Here is a 19,075-nt window from a genome sequence, read left to right as displayed (position 1 = left end):
AAATAACAGACATTTTTCTCGTATCATATATGAATATATTATGGCAACATGGCACTTTCAAGTGGAAATCCATTAAACATTCAAACTATTTCAGTCACAATTAAAAATGATGTTTCCACAAACACATACATGATGGACTGGAGCAACGCTAAATAAAAAAATATAGAACATTTTTCTAAAAACAGTGAATAATTAGCATAAATGCAAACAGTGTAGTGGCGCAGGTCCTCACAGTACCTGTTCCAACATGAAATGACAGTCTCACACAATCAGAATCTTTCATATCACTAAGACATAAAAATGGTTCCAGGAACATAATTCAATGAACACAAAAAATGGCAGTACTGTATTTTCATGTTAGAGTTAACAGCTCAATGATGGAGAAATGTGATCTATAAGAATGAACATACCAAAATAGTGTTCCGTTTACAATTGTATCTCGGGTTGACCGTGATCATTTCTGGGATACCATTTGGAAATCTCCCATTACTACAGGTTTAACCACAAGTAATATGAATACAGTAAAATATGTCAAATAGACAAAAGAGGTAAGAAAACACATTAGAACATTCAAAATCACTAAGCTCTTTACTTCATATCAGAAACATTGCAAATATTTGTATAAGTCCAAATCAATCCCAAATGGACATCCACGAGGAATATAAAATGATCTGGTCCATTTTCCACCTTGTTAAAACATCCTCTGGATAAGTGTGAAGAACTGTTCCAGACCACTACAGTCCAACTCAGATAAAACATTTCCAACTTTAAAAAGGTCCAACTTCTCGGGCTGAGTTACAATAGTCTGACAACTGATATGAGTGGACGTTGCAATCCATATGATTGAAACTACCCAGACCTTCCACTTGTTAGTGGCGAAGGAGGAAAGGAGACAAGGACACTAGTAGTGGATTCTACTGAATACTACAGGTCCAAAACGTATTTAATTACAGATCATTAGATGATGTATGTCGAGGTTTGAACTAAGCAGTTATCTGTATGATGAAGGAAAACAGAGGAGATTGTACTGACACCTTACCGCTACTCTTTAGAAGTTGATACGGTATGTCAAGGAGCTCTTTGGAGATCAACAAACACCCTTTTCACAAAATCCCCCCCGTGAGAGAGGACAGATTTACTCTTTCATCATCACTGTGCTCTCTAATCATCTCCATTACGAGACACTTTATAGCCCCCACCAAGCTTATAGCCCCCTCCATCATAAAGCATAGTTAATATAACATTCAACATCCTCTAACAGCCAAGTCATCATCAAAGACATCATTGGGATGTGTACAATTGAAAAAAGCAAATGCGTGTGATTTGTTTGTGTGTGGTGCGGGTCAGCGTGTGTGTCGGGGTCTTTTAGAGAAGGATACCAGAGCTACACCTTCACCCAGCTAGGTATTATGCCCACTACTGGGAGGCTAGAGCGGGACCCTCCTCGGATCCATTGTTGGACTATCCTCCTCCTCAGCGTCTGTGTCGACGGGCAACAGGACCTGGATGAGGGAGAAACACGTCAAGGAACAGATACACAAACATACAGACATCGTCACACAGATATGTGAGCAGCTGTCGGCCAGGTTGAGGTGATGTGTCCAGGTCTGGTGTGCTGTTATTTCCAACCCAAGGCTATAAAGTTCCACTTTATTCCCAGTCTGGAATATTGTCCAGACCACTGCTCCACCATATATAAATCACAACATAGCGGAATTCCAGAACCTCACACGCTTTATGGAAATCCTTTTATGGCATAATAAACCACCATATTACATTCAGAAAGTATTCAGACCCCTGGACTTTTTACACATTTTGTTATGTTACAGCCTTATTCTAAAAATGGATTCAATTAAAAAAAATAACAAATCAATCTACACACAATACCAAAAAATGTCTGCAGCATTGAAGGTCCCCAAGAACAGGGTTGCCGCCATCATTCTTAAAAATGTAAGTAGTTTGGAACCACCAAGACTCTTCCTAGAGCTGGCCGCTCGGACAAACTGAGCAATCGGGGGAGAAGGGCCTCGGTCAGGGAGGTGACCAAGAACCCGATGGTCACTCTGACATAGCTCCATAGTTCCTCTGTTGAGGTAGGAGAACCTTCCAAAAGGACAACCATCTCTGCAGCACTCCACTAATCAGGCCTTTGTGGTAGAGTGGCCAGACGGAAACCACTCCTCAGTAAAAGGCACGACAGCCAGCTTGGAGTTTGCCAAAAGGCCAGTAAAGGACTCTCAGACCATGAGAAACAAGATTCTCTGATGAATCCAAGATTGAACTCTTTGGCCTGAATGCGTCACGTCTGGAGGAAACCTGGCACCATCCCTACGGTGAAGCATGGTGGTGGCAGCATCATGCTGTGGGATGTTTTTCAGCAGCAGGGATTGGGAGACTATTCAGGATGGAGGGAAAGATGAACGGAGCAAAGTTCAGAGAGATCCTTGATGAAAGGATCCTCATCCACGCTCCTCATCCAACCTGACAGAGCTTGAGAGGATCTGTCGAGGAGAAATGTGAGAAACTTCCTAAATACATGTTTGCCATGCTTGTAGCGTCATACACAAGAAGACTTGAGGCTGTAATCACATCCAAGGTGCTTCAAAAAAAGTACAGAGTAAAGAGTCTGAATATTTCTGTTATTTTATTTTGAATACATTTGCAAAAAAATTCTAAACTTCTTTGCTTTGTCATTATGGGGTATTGTGTGTAGATTGATCATCAATTTTAGAATAAGGCTGTTAATTCAACAAAATGTGGAAAAAGTCAAGCTATCCAAAATCTTTTTGGACATCTTGGATGAGATTATGGTAGTGTGTGCATGCACGCAATGCAGACATCTTGGATGAGATTATGGTCATGAAAGAAGCAGAAAGGGGGCTTTCCCAGCCTTCCTCTCCCACCGATATGAGGCCAATCCCAAATAAATCTTCATTCAGATACTGTAAACTCAGACCAAGATGTCTATCGATGTTATGTCTGTGTTTCATCCCATAAGGAAACAGGTTGGAGATGTTAGGGCATTTAACTAGTCCATTTGACAGCATACACCAGAAAGGCCATAACTAACAGCTCTAAAATAACTAAATGTTTGGCTGTTTGTGATAAAAGTAAACAGCCTTCTCTGAACACCATATGGCCACAGCTGACCATGGGTGAAACCATTCCCCAACACTATCCTACAGACCGTGTCGGGAACTGAACTCAAAACTCATTGCACACAGACTATTGACCAACCAAACTCCAACAGCTCTCCCTAATCAATGCCCTCCTCTCTCCCATGGACATAGTTCTCTCCCTCTTTTTTCTCCTCCTCCACTCCACTTTCCATAACATCACTGAATGGAAATTAATTCCAAATGTCACTTATTCCCGGGATGAAGGGATGATTTGTTGCTGCTTGGCAGAGTACCAGGAACGAGGAGGGAGAGAGGGAGAGCGAGCAACACTGCCAGTCTGTCATCATCATTGTGACTCCAGAGAGAGGGTGAGAAAGAGAGAGAGAACAGAGTGAGAGAGAGGAGAGTGTACAGTAACACATTGACTGCTGTGTAGGAGGTCAATTCTCTCTGATTCCCCAACACAGGAAGCTTCTGTCGACAGTCTCACTACTCCAATATACCGTACATGATTTCCCACTCAAATAGACCATCACTATACACCCACTGGAGACAGTTAACTAATATCATAATGACATCACTATTCAACACATACTGTTCTCTCACCAAATACAATTCTCACAATGGATCCATTGAAACAAGGTGATCACACACGTACGGTGGACTACAATCTCAACAGATTAGGATCAACTCTACAACATGAAACACAGAAGACACTTGACTCAACGTGACAACCGGCAGGCCGATCTAGCGCCATCCATCCATCACTCGTGTCTTACCAAACAAGGAATGTCAATAACATTGCTATGACACTCATATTTTCCAGAACAGCCGGGACAAGTAAGACATTGATTCAATTCCACACGGCACAATCCAACTGGGGTAACTGACCCACAGAGAAACAACACGACAAATTGACGGGCGAAAACAAAGAGAGAAACAAAAATGGAGAGAAAGGGGGAGAGGAGGTTGAGGGGGGGGGGTTCCCTGACTCAGTCTTTCCTTGACAGTAACTATGGGCCAGTTGCCCTTTAGACCAACCCAGAGAGCAGTGTGTGTGTAGGTGTTGTCTTTCTCAACAAACACACGTCTTTAGCCAGTGTCCTATTGGGATATGTAGTGTCACGGTGATGTTTGGTGGGAAAGTCTCTTTGTACCCATGGGCCTTAATGTTGTATCATCAAACAATGTCCCTTCATGATGCCACAGAGCAGTAGCTGCTATAACAGCCTCCACTCTTCTGGGAAGGCTTTCCACTAGCTGTTGGAACATTGCTGCGGGGACTTGCTTCCATTCAGCCAAAAGAGCATTAGTGAGGTCGGGCACTGACGTTGGGCGATTAGGCCTGGCTCGCAGCCAGCGTTCCAAATCATCCCAAAGGTAGTTGAGGCCAGCGCTCTGTGCAGGCCAGTCAAGTTCTTCCACACCGATCTCGATAAACCATTTCTGTATGGACCTCACTTTGTTGGAAGCACAGAATTGTTGGAAAGTTGGAAACACAGAATCGTCTAGAATATCATTGTATGTTGTAGCTCTAAGATTTCCCTTCACTGGAACTAAGGAGCCTAGTCTGAACCATAAAAAACAGCCCCAGACCATTATTCCTCCTCCAAACTTTACATTTGGCACTATGCATTGGGGCAGGTAGATTTCTCCTTGCATCTGCCAAACCCAGATTCATCCGTCAGACTGCAAGATGGAGTCCAATGGCAGCGAGCTTTACACCACTCCAGCCGATGCTTGGCATTGCGCAACATGATTCCAGGCTTGTGTGCGGCTGCTCTGCCATGGAAACCCATTTCATGAAGCTCCCGACTAACAGTTCTTATGCTGACATTGTTTCCAAAGGCTGTTTTGAACTTGGTAGTGAGTGTTGCAACAGAGGACAGATTATTTTTATGTGCTATTCGCTTCTGCACTTGGCGGTCCCCGTTCTGTGAGCTTGGTTGGCCTACAACTTTGCGGCTGAGCGGTTGTGGCTCCTAGACGTTTCCACTTCACAATAACAGCACTTACAGTTGACCAGGGCAGCTCTAGCAGGGCAGACATTTTACAAACTGACTTGTTGGAAAGGTGGCATCCTATGACGGCGCCACGTTGAAAGTCACTGAGCTTTACGCTATGGGCCATTCTACTGCCAATGTTTGTCTATGAAGATTGTATAAAATCGAGCACACAGCCATGCAATGGTCAGCAACAGGTGTGGCCAAATCCACTCATTTGAAGGGGTGTCCATACACTTTTGTATATGTTTTTTTATTTTTTTTAATCGCACACGAGACACCCATCTTATTTGCGCCCATCTCAGTGAACTAATCCATTGCGGAGGCCGAGACTAATCCATTGCAGAGGCCGTGGGGGTGGCACAGTCCAAGAAGAAGAGGAGTGTGGCTGCACGTCTCCCTCCAGAATGGGCTCCCTCCTGCCAATTTGTGTACATTCATTGTTTCATAAATTCATTGTGTGAATTGTTTGCATTTGACTGTTAGTTTATATAAATTTCCCATTACATACGTTCATCACCAGTAGTACATTTACAGTTCATTCCTATAATATCTAATCTACAAAAGTTTGGTTGGTTACGGTAATGTCTTTTAATGCATTAAATATGTTATTTCAGATTTTTACCATTCTTATTGTTGGAGTGGGCATGTTGTTTGCAGAGCGCATAACCTATGCTACACTTGAGAGAAACAAGTTTTGGTTTATTTCATTCCATTTATGAGTTTTGTTCATTTAGTCTGTCTTTTGTTTGGAGCGTTCCTGTCGATGTTGAGTAAGGACTTGCACCTGATTATGCATAGAAGTAGGTCTATAGGCTACCTGCCTGAGTGCAAATGTAGGCATATAAATGTGCCCATTTGGGGATATGTTAGTATTTCTGATTGGCTTAATGCACAAATCACTAATGAGCTGTAGAGCTTCTCAAAGTAATGTTTTCTTCACCTCAAACAAAGTAGGTTTTCACATTAATTGAAAATGACAATTCCTCAATTTATTTAAAAAAATATATATCTTTCCAGCTCTCTCCCTTTCAATAACCACTCAGCGTGAAAGGGAAAAATGGTGCGCTCTGATCCAGTGGAAACATAAAATAGGCCAAACTGATTACTTCTTATCCCTTAAGCAAATAGCCTACAGCTGTGTTTGTCCCGAGCTCATTAGCATGGACAACTTTGAGGGCCCAAGATATTTTATACAATGGTGCAAGGAGTTTCAGGCCAGACCCAAGTAAATAGTTGATACAATGTTTCAACGTTCGCTGCAGGCAGGCCATGCGTAGCCAATGTGTTTTACTGGATATACTTTTATCAGGACATTTTCTACCTGCAGGCAGCAATATTTTTATTTGTTGGCTTTATAGGCTATTTTTCTATAGTTGGAAATGGCAATAGAAGTGACTTTTTAGGTTTGTATCATTTTCATTTAGATTTGAATAGAATGTTGATTAACCACATGACAATGATTTAGAGGTACGAAGATGTTATTATAAAAATGTGCATATGAAAACTATAACTGGCACGCAGATCGGTAGAAATGGTAAGATAAATGGTCATTCCACATGAGAAATGTTGCCGACTCCTTGTGCAGCCTATTACCGGCAACTTCAGGAGAGTAACGGCAGAATCTGGAAAAACCATTAGGAGCAGGAGGAGGTGAAGTTTTTCTTCTGGTTATCTTGATCTGTCTCCCTCTTCAGTCATTTGTGCCTTATTTCATCAAACGGTGAGCTTAAAGCATCTCATATTATATATATATATATATATATATATATAAAAATATGTTTCAAATTTGACCAATGATTGGTCGAAAGAACAGACGCCTTTCGTTTTTTTTTTGTCAGGGACATCTCTAGTTAACCGACACTCACCTGTGACTCGTCGCCAGTAACCCACGGCACCATGGAGACGACCTTGGTCGAGGGGTCACAGGAGTCATCCAGGCTCTTGTACTTCCTCATCATCAGACTGTCCACCACCCAGAACATGATGGACTACAGAGGGTCACACAGAAAACAAACTCAGTCAGTACAACTGGTGTAGTGGTGGATGCATAATGGCCATGTAATGTACAATCAGTGTAGCCTAGTAAGCCTACATTCTGTAAACTTCATGCACGTTTTCTATCCAAAAATACAAGCGTAATGCACTGTCTGGGATACAAAACTCAGCAAAAAAAGAAACGGTCTTTCAAAGATAATTTGTAAAAAAAACACAGATCTTCATTGTAAAGGGTTTAAACACTGTTTCCCATGCTTGTTCAATGAACCATAAACAATTAATGAACATGCAACCTGTAGAACGGCCGTTAAGACACCAACAGCTTGAGGACGGTAGGCAATTAAAGGTCACAGTTATGAAAACTTACTAAAAACGAACTAAAAAAGGCCTTTCTACTGACTCTGAAAAACACCAAAAGAAAGATGCACAGGGTTCCTGCTCATCTGCGTCAACATGCCTTAGGCACGCTGCAAGGAGGCATGAGGACTGCAGATGTGGCCAGGGCAATAAATTGCAATGTCAGTATTGTGAGACACCTAAGACAGCGCTACAGGGAGACAGGACGGACAGCTGATCGTCCTCGCAGTGGCAGACCACGTGTAACAAGACCTGCACAGGATCGGTACATCCGAACATCACCCCTGCGGGACAGGTACAGGATGGCAACAATAACTGCCCGAGTTACACCAGGAACGCACAATCCCTCAATCAGTGCTCAGACTGTCCGCAATAGGCTGAGAGAGGCTGGATTGAGGGCTTGTAGGCCTGTTGTCTGGTGAGGACCTGCCTTACATCACCGGCAACAGCTGGACCAGACAAGACTGGCAAAAAGTGCTCTTCACTGACGGGTCGCGGTTTTGTCTAACCAGGGGTGATTGTCGGATTCACATTTATCATCAAAGGAATGAGAGTTACACCGAGGCCTGTACTCTCGAGCGGGATTGATTTGGAGGTGGCGGGTCTGTCATGGTCTGGGGCGGTGTGTCACAGCATCATCGGATTGAGCTTGTTGTCATTGCAGGCAAACTCAACGCTGTGCGTTACAGGGAAGACATCCTCCTACCTCATGTGGTACCCTTCCTGCAGGCTCATCCTGACATGGCCCTCCAGCATGACAATGCCACCAGCCATACTGCTCGTTCTGTGCATGATTTCCTGCAAGACAGGAATGTCAGTGTTCTGCCATGGCCACCGAAGAGCCCGGATCTCAATCCCATTGAGCACGTCTGGGACCTGTTGGATCGGAGGGTGAGGACTAGGGCCATTCCCCCCAGAAATGTCCGAGAACATGCAGGTGACTTGGTGGAAGAGTGGGGTACCATCTCACAACAAGAACTGGCAAATCTGGTGCAGTCCATGATGAGGAGATGCACTGCAGTACTTAATGCAGCTGGTGGCCACACCAGATACTGACTGTTACTTTTGATTTTGACCCCACCTTTGTTCAGGGACACATTATTCCATTTCTGTTAGTCACATGTCTGTGGAACTTGTTCAGTTTATGTCTCAGTTGTTGAATCTTACATTTATACAAATATTTACACATGTTAAGTTTGCTGAAAATAAACACAGTTGGCAGTGAGAGGACGTTTCCTTTTTTGTTGAGTTTACATATACCACAGGAGGTTGGTGGTACCTTAATTGGGGAGGACGGCTCATAGTAATGGCTGGAATGGAATGAATAGGACAGTATCAGACTCAAACACATGGTTTCCATTCCAGCCATTATTATGAGCCATCCTCCCATCAGCGGCCTCCTCTGACATATACACAACATTATGTAGAGAGTTATTGCAGGCTGGTTGAGACTCACGTTGACAATGACGGGCACGATGAGCATGACCAACACAAGGTCCACCTGAGGGTTAGGGATGTAGTCCAGCAACACAGACTGCAGCTGGAACAGTAGCGTGCAGAGAAACACAGCGTCACAACACACACTTTCAATTTGGGCAGGGCAAAATAACAGGCGCGTTACACAAAAGACTGTCATCCAATGACATTTAGATCGTCAATATTTTGCACTATAGTAGAGCGAGTATCTCTTTGGCTCTCTGCTGTGGAACATGTGTGAGATTGGAGCTAATGTGATGATGATGTGGTATTCACAATGTCAGAGAGAGAGAAAAAAATCTCAGTATTCGGTTTGTCTGGAATGAGCTACGCTATGTTAATGACAGTTTGCCTGCCCCACCCCCCTTCTCCCTGACAAAAAGCCAGTGTCCCAAAGCAATGTGTACTGAAAAAAACTAAAATGACCCTCTTCAAGAGAGGAGCAGTGAACAGAGCAACAACGACCCTAAAACACAAAGAAGATTTGAGCAGGAGATCCACAGCCTCAGTCAAATAACCAACCAAACAAATTGTCTAAAGACCCTAGTCCCAGGGGCCAGATGACATTCATTTGGCTGAAGGTCAATGTTCCCATTCTGTTCAAAGGACAACTCTTCCTCTTTGTTCTCTCCAAAACCTTTCATCCTCCCTTTGTTTTTCAGCCTTGACTTTCTGTTGACTGTAAATTGTCACTAGAGATTTCAAACACAGAACCGAGAAGAACATGATTGACACTTCCGCTCTCTCCCTCCAGTGGGTAGTCTCTCAGTTCTCTCAGGATATGAGTTAGCCCATGTCCCTGGAGCAGGTGGTTGTGGGTACTGTAGGCCTACTCACATTGGTCCATCCTGGAATGAGCAGCACCAAGCTGACTACACTCTTCTCCAGGACCATGATGAGAAGGTAGACACCACACTGACCGAGCCACGCTGCGGCCTGGGGAGGGTCACCTGGTCAGACAGAACAGACCAATACTTAATGACCACACTGAAACCACATGCACTGACCTAGGGAAGATCAGCCATAGAGAGGACGACAGCAGGCTGCACATTGTCCCCATAGAGGCATTCATACACACAGACAAGCACCCACAAACTCAGTGTGCTGGTCTAAACACGTCTAAATACTATTTGCATCTCTCGGTCATCTCAGTGTACACAGACAGGAACATGTCTCTGTCATTAACAAACACTCTGCACCTGGGAACACAGCAGAGAGAAAGACAAGAGAGACAGACGAGAGACACAGAGACAGAGAGAAGTGAGACAGCAGAGAGAAAGACAAGAGAGACAGACGAGAGACACAGAGACAGAGAGAAGTGAGACAGCGGAGAGAAAGACAAGAGAGACAGACGAGAGACACAGAGACAGAGAGAAGTGAGACAGCGGAGAGAAAGACAAGAGAGACAGACGAGAGACACAGAGACAGAGAGAAGTGAGACAGCGGAGAGAAAGACAAGAGAGACAGACGAGAGACACAGAGACAGAGAGAAGTGAGACAGCGGAGAGAAAGACAAGAGAGACAGACGAGAGACACAGAGACAGAGAGAAGTGAGACAGCGGAGAGAAAGACAAGAGAGACAGACGAGAGACACAGAGACAGAGAGAAGTGAGACAGCAGAGAGAAAGACAAGAGAGACAGACGAGAGACACAGACAGAGAGAAGTGAGACAGCAGAGAGAAAGACAAGAGAGACAGACGAGAGACACAGAGACAGAGAGAAGTGAGACAGCGGAGAGAAAGACAAGAGAGACAGACGAGAGACACAGAGACAGAGAGAAGTGAGACAGCGGAGAGAAAGACAAGAGAGACAGACGAGAGACACAGAGACAGAGAGAAGTGAGACAGCGGAGAGAAAGACGAGACAGACGAGAGACACAGAGACAGAGAGAAGTGAGACAGCAGAGAGAAAGACAAGAGAGACAGACGAGAGACACAGAGACACAGAGAAGTGAGACAGCAGAGAGAAAGACAAGAGAGACAGACGAGAGACACAGAGACAGAGAGAAGTGAGACAGCGGAGAGAAAGACAAGAGAGACAGACGAGAGACACAGAGACAGAGAGAAGTGAGACAGCGGAGAGAAAGACAAGAGAGACAGACGAGAGACACAGAGACAGAGAGAAGTGAGACAGCGGAGAGAAAGACAAGAGAGACAGACGAGAGACACAGAGACAGAGAGAAGTGAGACAGCAGAGAGAAAGACAAGAGAGACAGACGAGACAGACAGAGAGAAGTGAGACAGCAGAGAGAAAGACAAGAGAGACAGACGAGAGACAGACAGAGAGAAGTGAGACAGCAGAGAGAAAGACAAGAGAGACAGACAGAAAGACAAGAGAGACAGACAGAGAGAAGTGAGACAGCAGAGAGAAAGACAAGAGAGACAGACGAGAGACACAGAGACAGAGAGAAGTGAGACAGACGAGAGAAAGACAAGAGAGACAGACGAGAGACACAGAGACACAGAGAAGTGAGACAGCGGAGAGAAAGACAAGAGAGACAGACGAGAGACAGAGACAGAGAGAAGTGAGACAGCGGAGAGAAAGACAAGAGAGACAGACGAGAGACACAGAGACAGAGAGAAGTGAGACAGCAGAGAGAAAGACAAGAGAGACAGACGAGAGACACAGAGACAGAGAGAAGTGAGACAGCAGAGAGAAAGACAAGAGACAGACGAGAGACACAGAGACAGAGAGAAGTGAGACAGCGGAGAGAAAGACAAGAGAGACAGACGAGAGACACAGAGACAGAGAGAAGTGAGACAGCAGAGAGAAAGACAAGAGAGACAGACAGAGAGACACAGAGACAGAGAGAAGTGAGACAGCAGAGAGAAAGACAAGAGAGACAGACAGAGACACAGAGACAGAGAGAAGTGAGACAGCAGAGAGAAAGACAAGAGAGACAGACGAGAGACACAGAGACAGAGAGAAGTGAGACAGCGGAGAGAAAGACAAGAGACAGACGAGAGACACAGAGACAGAGAGAAGTGAGACAGCGGAGAGAAAGACAAGAGAGACAGACGAGAGACACAGAGACAGAGAGAAGTGAGACAGCAGAGAGAAAGACAAGAGAGACAGACGAGAGACACAGAGACAGAGAGAAGTGAGACAGCAGAGAGAAAGACGAGACAGACGAGAGACACAGAGACAGAGAGAAGTGAGACAGCAGAGAAAAGACAAGAGAGACAGACGAGAGACAGAGACAGAGAGAAGTGAGACAGCAGAGAGAAAGACAAGAGAGACAGACGAGAGACACAGAGACAGAGAGAAGTGAGACAGCAGAGAGAAAGACAAGAGAGAGACACAGAGACAGAGAGAAGTGAGACAGCGGAGAGAAAGACAAGAGAGACAGACGAGAGACACAGAGACAGAGAGAAGTGAGACAGCGGAGAGAAAGACAAGAGAGACAGACGAGAGACACAGAGACAGAGAGAAGTGAGACAGCAGAGAGAAAGACAAGAGAGACAGACGAGAGACACAGAGACAGAGAGAAGTGAGACAGCAGAGAGAAAGACAAGAGAGACAGACGAGAGACACAGACAGAGAGAAGTGAGACAGCAGAGAGAAAGACAAGAGAGACAGACGAGAGACACAGAGACAGAGAGAAGTGAGACAGCAGAGAGAAAGACAAGAGAGACAGACGAGAGACACAGAGACAGAGAGAAGTGAGACAGCAGAGAGAAAGACAAGAGAGACAGACGAGAGACACAGAGACAGAGAGAAGTGAGACAGCAGAGAGAAAGACAAGAGAGACAGACGAGAGACACAGAGACAGAGAGAAGTGAGACAGCAGAGAGAAAGACAAGAGAGACACAGAGACAGAGAGAAGTGAGACAGCAGAGAGAAAGACAAGAGAGACAGACGAGAGACACAGAGACAGAGAGAAGTGAGACAGCGGAGAGAAAGACAAGAGAGACAGACGAGAGACACAGAGACAGAGAGAAGTGAGACAGCGGAGAGAAAGACAAGAGAGACAGACGAGAGACACAGAGACAGAGAGAAGTGAGACAGCAGAGAGAAAGACAAGAGAGACAGACGAGAGACACAGAGACAGAGAGAAGTGAGACAGCAGAGAGAAAGACAAGAGAGACAGACGAGAGACACAGAGACAGAGAGAAGTGAGACAGCAGAGAGAAAGACAAGAGACAGACGAGAGACACAGAGACAGAGAGAAGTGAGACAGCAGAGAGAAAGACAAGAGAGACAGACGAGAGACACAGAGACAGAGAGAAGTGAGACAGCAGAGAGACAGACGAGAGACACAGAGACAGAGAGAAGTGAGACAGCAGAGAGAAAGACAAGAGAGACAGACGAGAGACACAGAGACAGAGAGAAGTGAGACAGCGGAGAGAAAGACAAGAGAGACAGACGAGAGACACAGAGACAGAGAGAAGTGAGACAGCAGAGAGAAAGACAAGAGAGACAGACGAGAGACACAGAGACAGAGAGAAGTGAGACAGCAGAGAGAAAGACAAGAGAGACAGACGAGAGACACAGAGACAGAGAGAAGTGAGACAGCAGAGAGAAAGGTATGAGAGAGACAGACGAGAGACACAGAGACAGAGAGAAGTGAGACAGCGGAGAGAAAGACGAGACAGACGAGAGACACAGAGACAGAGAGAAGTGAGACAGCAGAGAGAAAGACAAGAGAGACAGACAGAGACACAGAGACAGAGAGAAGTGAGACAGCAGAGAGAAAGGTATGAGAGAGACAGACGAGAGACACAGAGACAGAGAGAAGTGAGACAGCGGAGAGAAAGACAAGAGAGACAGACGAGAGACACAGAGACAGAGAGAAGTGAGACAGCAGAGAGAAAGACAAGAGAGACAGACGAGAGACACAGAGACAGAGAGACACAGAGACAGACGAGAGACACAGAGACAGAGAGAAGTGAGACAGCAGAGAGAAAGACAAGAGAGACAGACGAGAGACACAGAGACAGAGAGAAGTGAGACAGCAGAGAGAAAGACAAGAGAGACAGACGAGAGACACAGAGACAGAGAGAAGTGAGACAGCAGAGAGAAAGACAAGAGAGACAGACGAGAGACACAGAGACAGAGAGAAGTGAGACAGCGGAGAGAAAGACAAGAGAGACAGACGAGAGACAGAGACAGAGAGAAGTGAGACAGCGGAGAGAAAGACAAGAGAGACAGACGAGAGACACAGAGACAGAGAGAAGTGAGACAGCAGAGAGAAAGACAAGAGAGACAGACGAGAGACACAGAGACAGAGAGAAAGAGAGACAGACGAGAGACACAGAGACAGAGAGAAGTGAGACAGCAGAGAGAAAGACAAGAGAGACAGACGAGAGACACAGAGACAGAGAGAAGTGAGACAGCAGAGAGAAAGACAAGAGAGACAGACGAGAGACACAGAGACAGAGAGAAGTGAGACAGCAGAGAGAAAGACAAGAGAGACAGATGAGAGACACAGAGACAGAGAGAAGTGAGACAGCAGAGAGACAGAGAGAAGTGAGACAGCAGAGAGAAAGACAAGAGAGACAGACGAGAGACACAGAGACAGAGAGAAGTGAGACAGCAGAGAGAAAGACAAGAGAGACAGACGAGAGACACAGAGACAGAGAGAAGTGAGACAGCGGAGAGAAAGACAAGAGAGACAGACGAGAGACACAGAGACAGAGAGAAGTGAGACAGCAGAGAGAAAGACAAGAGAGACAGACGAGAGACACAGAGACAGAGAGAAGTGAGACAGCGGAGAGAAAGACAAGAGAGACAGACGAGAGACACAGAGACAGAGAGAAGTGAGACAGCAGAGAGAAAGGTATGAGAGAGAAACTGGATGTTGTTGTTCAGCTCTTTAAGAGGGACAGAGAGAATTTACAACTAACTCTACACAAACGGCTAAAAGTTGTACTATTTGTTTAGTTTTCAGGACCAATAGTTATGACAGAGGGACAGTATTTGTAGCAGGCTTTTGGGGGAAAGGTCCCCACACAGAGAGAGTGATACAGATTGGATGGAAACTAAAGCCCATTAAAACATTTGGCCAGTTGTCATGGCACAGCTGCATTTACAATCCGGTGGCTCAAAATAATCAATGGGGGAAAAAAACATGAAACAGAACCAAGCGCAGATACAGTAGAATATGACTGTGTTTTTTCATGTAGGCGTGAACATTTTGTTCACGCCTACATGAATAATCATTCAATTATTTTATTTTTTTAATTTTAAAGTATTGTAAACTTTTTTTTTGATCCAGTGGATGGTCGGTTTGTGGCCATGACTCTCTGTGAGTGGTTGCATTTCTCCATCCTTATCCCTTGACTGTTTACAGGAACAATGGTGAGGTGTTTGCTCTGTCCCTGTACTATAGATTGCCCTTTAACCTCTGTAGCCTTCTGCCTGGTGTGTTTAACTTGTCTAAAGTATGGTATCTTTAAAGCTATTTTTTATATTTATTTGTATTTGTATTTTTTTTCTAGTTGTGTATATTATTTATATTGCTTTGTCTTGTGTGTTGTCTGTGTGTGTGTGTGTGTGTGTGTGTGTGTGTGTGTGTGTGTGTGTGTGTGTGTGTGTGTGTGTGTGTGTGTGTAAAACTTAATAAACAGAGTTAAAAAAAAAGAATATGACTTTGTGGAATACAGTGGATTAACAGACTGACATTTGAAATCTTATTTTGCTTCTTTTTTCCCCCATTAAGACTTATGGACAGAGCGAGTGCAGCAATTGGCTAGAACTTAATCGCACAAGTCATCATCGCCCATCGGAGGATGTTTTTCATGCAATATTCTCATGAGCCTACAGCGGCCTCCAGTGGTGAAAGGAAGAAGTGTCAACCTCCCTGAAATATTCTGAAAATTAACTGGCACAACCCTCTCCAACGACACAGAACAGTAGATGTCTGAACTTTGGTCAACCTCCAAACATTTGACACAGCATAAACAGATGTCTAGGAGACTCACCGTATTCTCCAAAGGTGAGCAGTGCGAACTGCTTGTACTCCACGATCCTGGAGACAACCCTGACCCCCACCCAGATGACCAGCATGCCTAGCGTGGCATCGAGCAGGAAATTGATCAAATACCTGTGGAAAGCCACCAGGAAGTGAGTCGGTGATTTGACATGGGGCAGCAGGTAGCCTAGCGGTTAGAGTGTTGGGCCAGTAACTGAAAGGCCAGTGGTTGGAATACACGAGCCGACAAGGTGCAGAATCTGTCAATGTGTCCTTGTGCAAGGGACTTATCACCTAATTTGCATTAGGGCTACCATACTACTATGGACGACCGTGTAAAACAACACATTTCACTGCACCTGTCTGCTGTATGTCACAATAGAACATCTTATTTATTTATCATAATGATTGGTTGAGGCTTTAGATTGGAAGATGGTTTCTGCAAACCTGTCCAATCACAGCTATGGACTCACAGGGAACAGGGGTCCATTTCTGTGAGGTTGGAGAGGAACACATTGGCGAAGTGGATGAAGAGAGCGCCAATGGCCTGCTTGGACATGTCGTAAAACCTGTAGAGATGGGGTGAAATGTAGGATGGTCATCACCATGGTGACTTGTAATAGGCAAATATATAAGTCAAGCAACAAACATTAACATCTTTAAATCTAATAGAATCTTTGATCCTCAGCCATGTGATCAACCGACGGTCTCCTGTTCTTCCCTGGGGGTTTGATACAGTCTCTGATAAAAAACACTGGTCTCTCACCAGATCCTCCACGGTCTTCTGATCCCTACGGGTTCACGGAACCTCTTCACTGTAGATAGAGATGGAGAGACGCAGGGAGAGAGAGAGACAGCCATAGAAGAGTGAAAAATTCCTATCTCTGTGAGTGTACATGTCCTCTGTGGGTCCAGGAGAGATGGATAAAGAAAGGCACAGTCAGAACCACATGCTCCCCCAGTCCACCCATCCCCATCAGGACACTGGCAGCTCAGGGCCACGTGTCTAACAGGAACCCACTGTTCCTCTCTCCCCATCTAACACAAGGTCTGAGTGTGTGACTTTTCACATACCAATCATCATGTTGTGGCTGCAGTTTGACTCATTATCACCCCAAAACTATCTGAAGGTTAGAATGCAAAGCCAGAATTGGTGCCTGGCATAAAATGATAGCAACTGTATCTAAGAACTCTGGCACGCAAAAGGTGGGGCCAGTGGTCTGTCAATGGGAGGAAGTCACCAAAATAGCCAAGAGGAAGAGGACTCTAAACAAAGATGGCTGCATCTTGGCAGGCGGAGGAGAGGCATTGAGATGGACAGGGTAGCTCTGTCGTGCATACCAGTGCAGCGCTTGGCTGAGTAGACCCTTGATTTTCAGCAGTATATTAACATACTTGGGTACTCTGGCTGACGCAGTACACACACACACACACACACACACACACACAGCTAAATATTGATATTCTTACTAATAAGTAACTGTGAGAAGGTCAAAGCTATTTGATCCTCCACTCACCTTTAGAGTCTGACCCCTTTCTGTCATAAATCACTCTGTTGTAAAGTACATGACTACAAAATGTCCTCTCACTGTAGATAGAGATATAGACAGAGCCTATTCTCTTATATTCAAAAAGGCATTTATGTATTCTGTAGGATTATATGACCACCCTATCAAAGTAGTTTGCTCCATCATAAACCATAAACGTTCACTCCGGTCTTGAAGAGGATTTTCAATAACAAGAATAATATAAATGAAATGGGTTTATAGATCGTTTACCAGTAGTTTATCGTTTAGGGATAGTTTATAAATATACAATAGTCTAATAGTTATAGGATACATTCGAGATTTGGGTTGATGGGCCACGGATGACATATGGCTACGAGTGGCGCTGAATATTTAAAACTTAGCACATAAAAGGATATGGGAAACATTCTTATAATAGACTATTTAAATGGAATTATAATATAATTCTATATTTATTATCAGCCTTATAAAGTGCAACAACAGCCTACCGGAATGAAACGTCAAATAGCATAAACAAACAAACTGCCACGTGCTCACAGATGGAGAGGAGCTCTGCAGTGGATACCAGAGCAGTGCTTGGCTGAGTAGACCCTTGATTTTCCCTTTAAAAAGGTGATTTCTAAGTATTTTATTTTAAACATGATCTGCTATTTCGAAACAATAAGTTATCCTATACAATTATACTGCTCAGCCCTCGAAACATTGTTACGTTCTCTTCTGAAAGATACTCACCCATCAATGTGCTGAAGGCAACTATGGCCAACAACCCTTGAATCAAGACTCCGAATCTGTTTGTCAAAGCCCCGTTATCGCATCCCTGAGGGTTCGCCTTCGTAATGTCTGACATATTCGAAATCTCAAAAACTGCATTATTAAACGGTCTTTTGACCAGAAAAACACCATTGTATCCGTAAATGTCCATGTCGAATACTTTAAAAACACCCGAAGCAGACAAAGGACAGGGGGCACTTCCCCTGTTGTTTGCGAGGAGAGATCTAGGAGCCTTCCAATCTCAAAAAAAAAACACGAATTTGTCATGCTATCACTGCTCAATGCCTCTCTCGCAAAGTTAAAACAAAAGTATTTTGCGGGGGGGGAAAGCCACCGAAAATGCGAAAACTAAAGTCAGAAACATGGTTAAATGTTCTACTCCATATCAACTGCAAAATACGGGATTCTGACGTCACCTCCTGCTGTTGAATTCCTTGGATCTCTGCGAGCGCAGGCGGTCTTTGTTCCTTTTGTTAATTGCGGTCACGCGCTCCGGTCTCCGCAGTAGGGGGGCATCAATGTCCCGAGCGCCATTTCAAATGCTCTTTAACAGTTACCACGAACTAATCACATGTATAGAGTTTAGCCTATAATTTAATCTAAATGGACGACCTTTGTTATATGAATGATCTATAATACAGCAGTCAGATGATGTGTCCTACACATGATGAGAGACAACAATAGTGGCTTTAACACTAAGCGTTGAGGCAGTCATTTTGACTTCATATTAATTACACTGAAATGTTTCTTCCATTTTTAAACTAATGCCTAAATAAGTCTACTTATCGCATACACTTGTGTTTAGAATTTCGATTTCAGAAACAGAATTTGTGTTATATCCAGTTTTAAAAGGACATTAGGGTATTTCTTTCTTCCGCTCATTCACCGCCAGGCATTCAGCGCCAGTCAGCC

General features: G+C 44.4%; 1 protein-coding gene across 3 annotated transcripts; it reads right to left on the bottom strand.

Annotated features, from left to right (window-relative positions):
* Positions 1–569: 569 nt before the first annotated feature.
* Positions 570–18,621, bottom strand: LOC112216939 (store-operated calcium entry regulator STIMATE). Of its 3 annotated transcripts, none has more exons than XM_024377097.2 (8): positions 18,125–18,621; positions 16,633–16,681; positions 16,340–16,435; positions 15,877–15,998; positions 9,791–9,903; positions 8,934–9,017; positions 6,991–7,113; positions 570–1,502 (listed from the first exon to the last, which is right to left on the bottom strand). In XM_024377097.2, the coding sequence occupies exons 1-8, from the start codon at positions 18,312–18,314 to the stop codon at positions 1,428–1,430; spliced, it is 852 nt and encodes a 283-aa protein (XP_024232865.1). In that variant the 5' UTR covers positions 18,315–18,621; the 3' UTR covers positions 570–1,427. The 3 variants fall into 3 exon arrangements, with proteins under 3 accessions (XP_024232865.1, XP_024232866.1, XP_024232867.1); XM_024377098.2 differs by having other exon boundaries at positions 16,633–16,769; positions 18,125–18,244; XM_024377099.2 differs by lacking the exon at positions 16,633–16,681 and having other exon boundaries at positions 18,125–18,222.
* Positions 18,622–19,075: the final 454 nt, after the last annotated feature.

Source organism: Oncorhynchus tshawytscha, linkage group LG17 (genome assembly GCF_018296145.1).
Source record: "Oncorhynchus tshawytscha isolate Ot180627B linkage group LG17, Otsh_v2.0, whole genome shotgun sequence".
Taxonomy (NCBI): Eukaryota; Metazoa; Chordata; class Actinopteri; order Salmoniformes; family Salmonidae; genus Oncorhynchus; species Oncorhynchus tshawytscha.
Note: the sequence above shows the minus strand (reverse complement) of the source record. Positions and strands in the feature narration are given on the sequence as shown.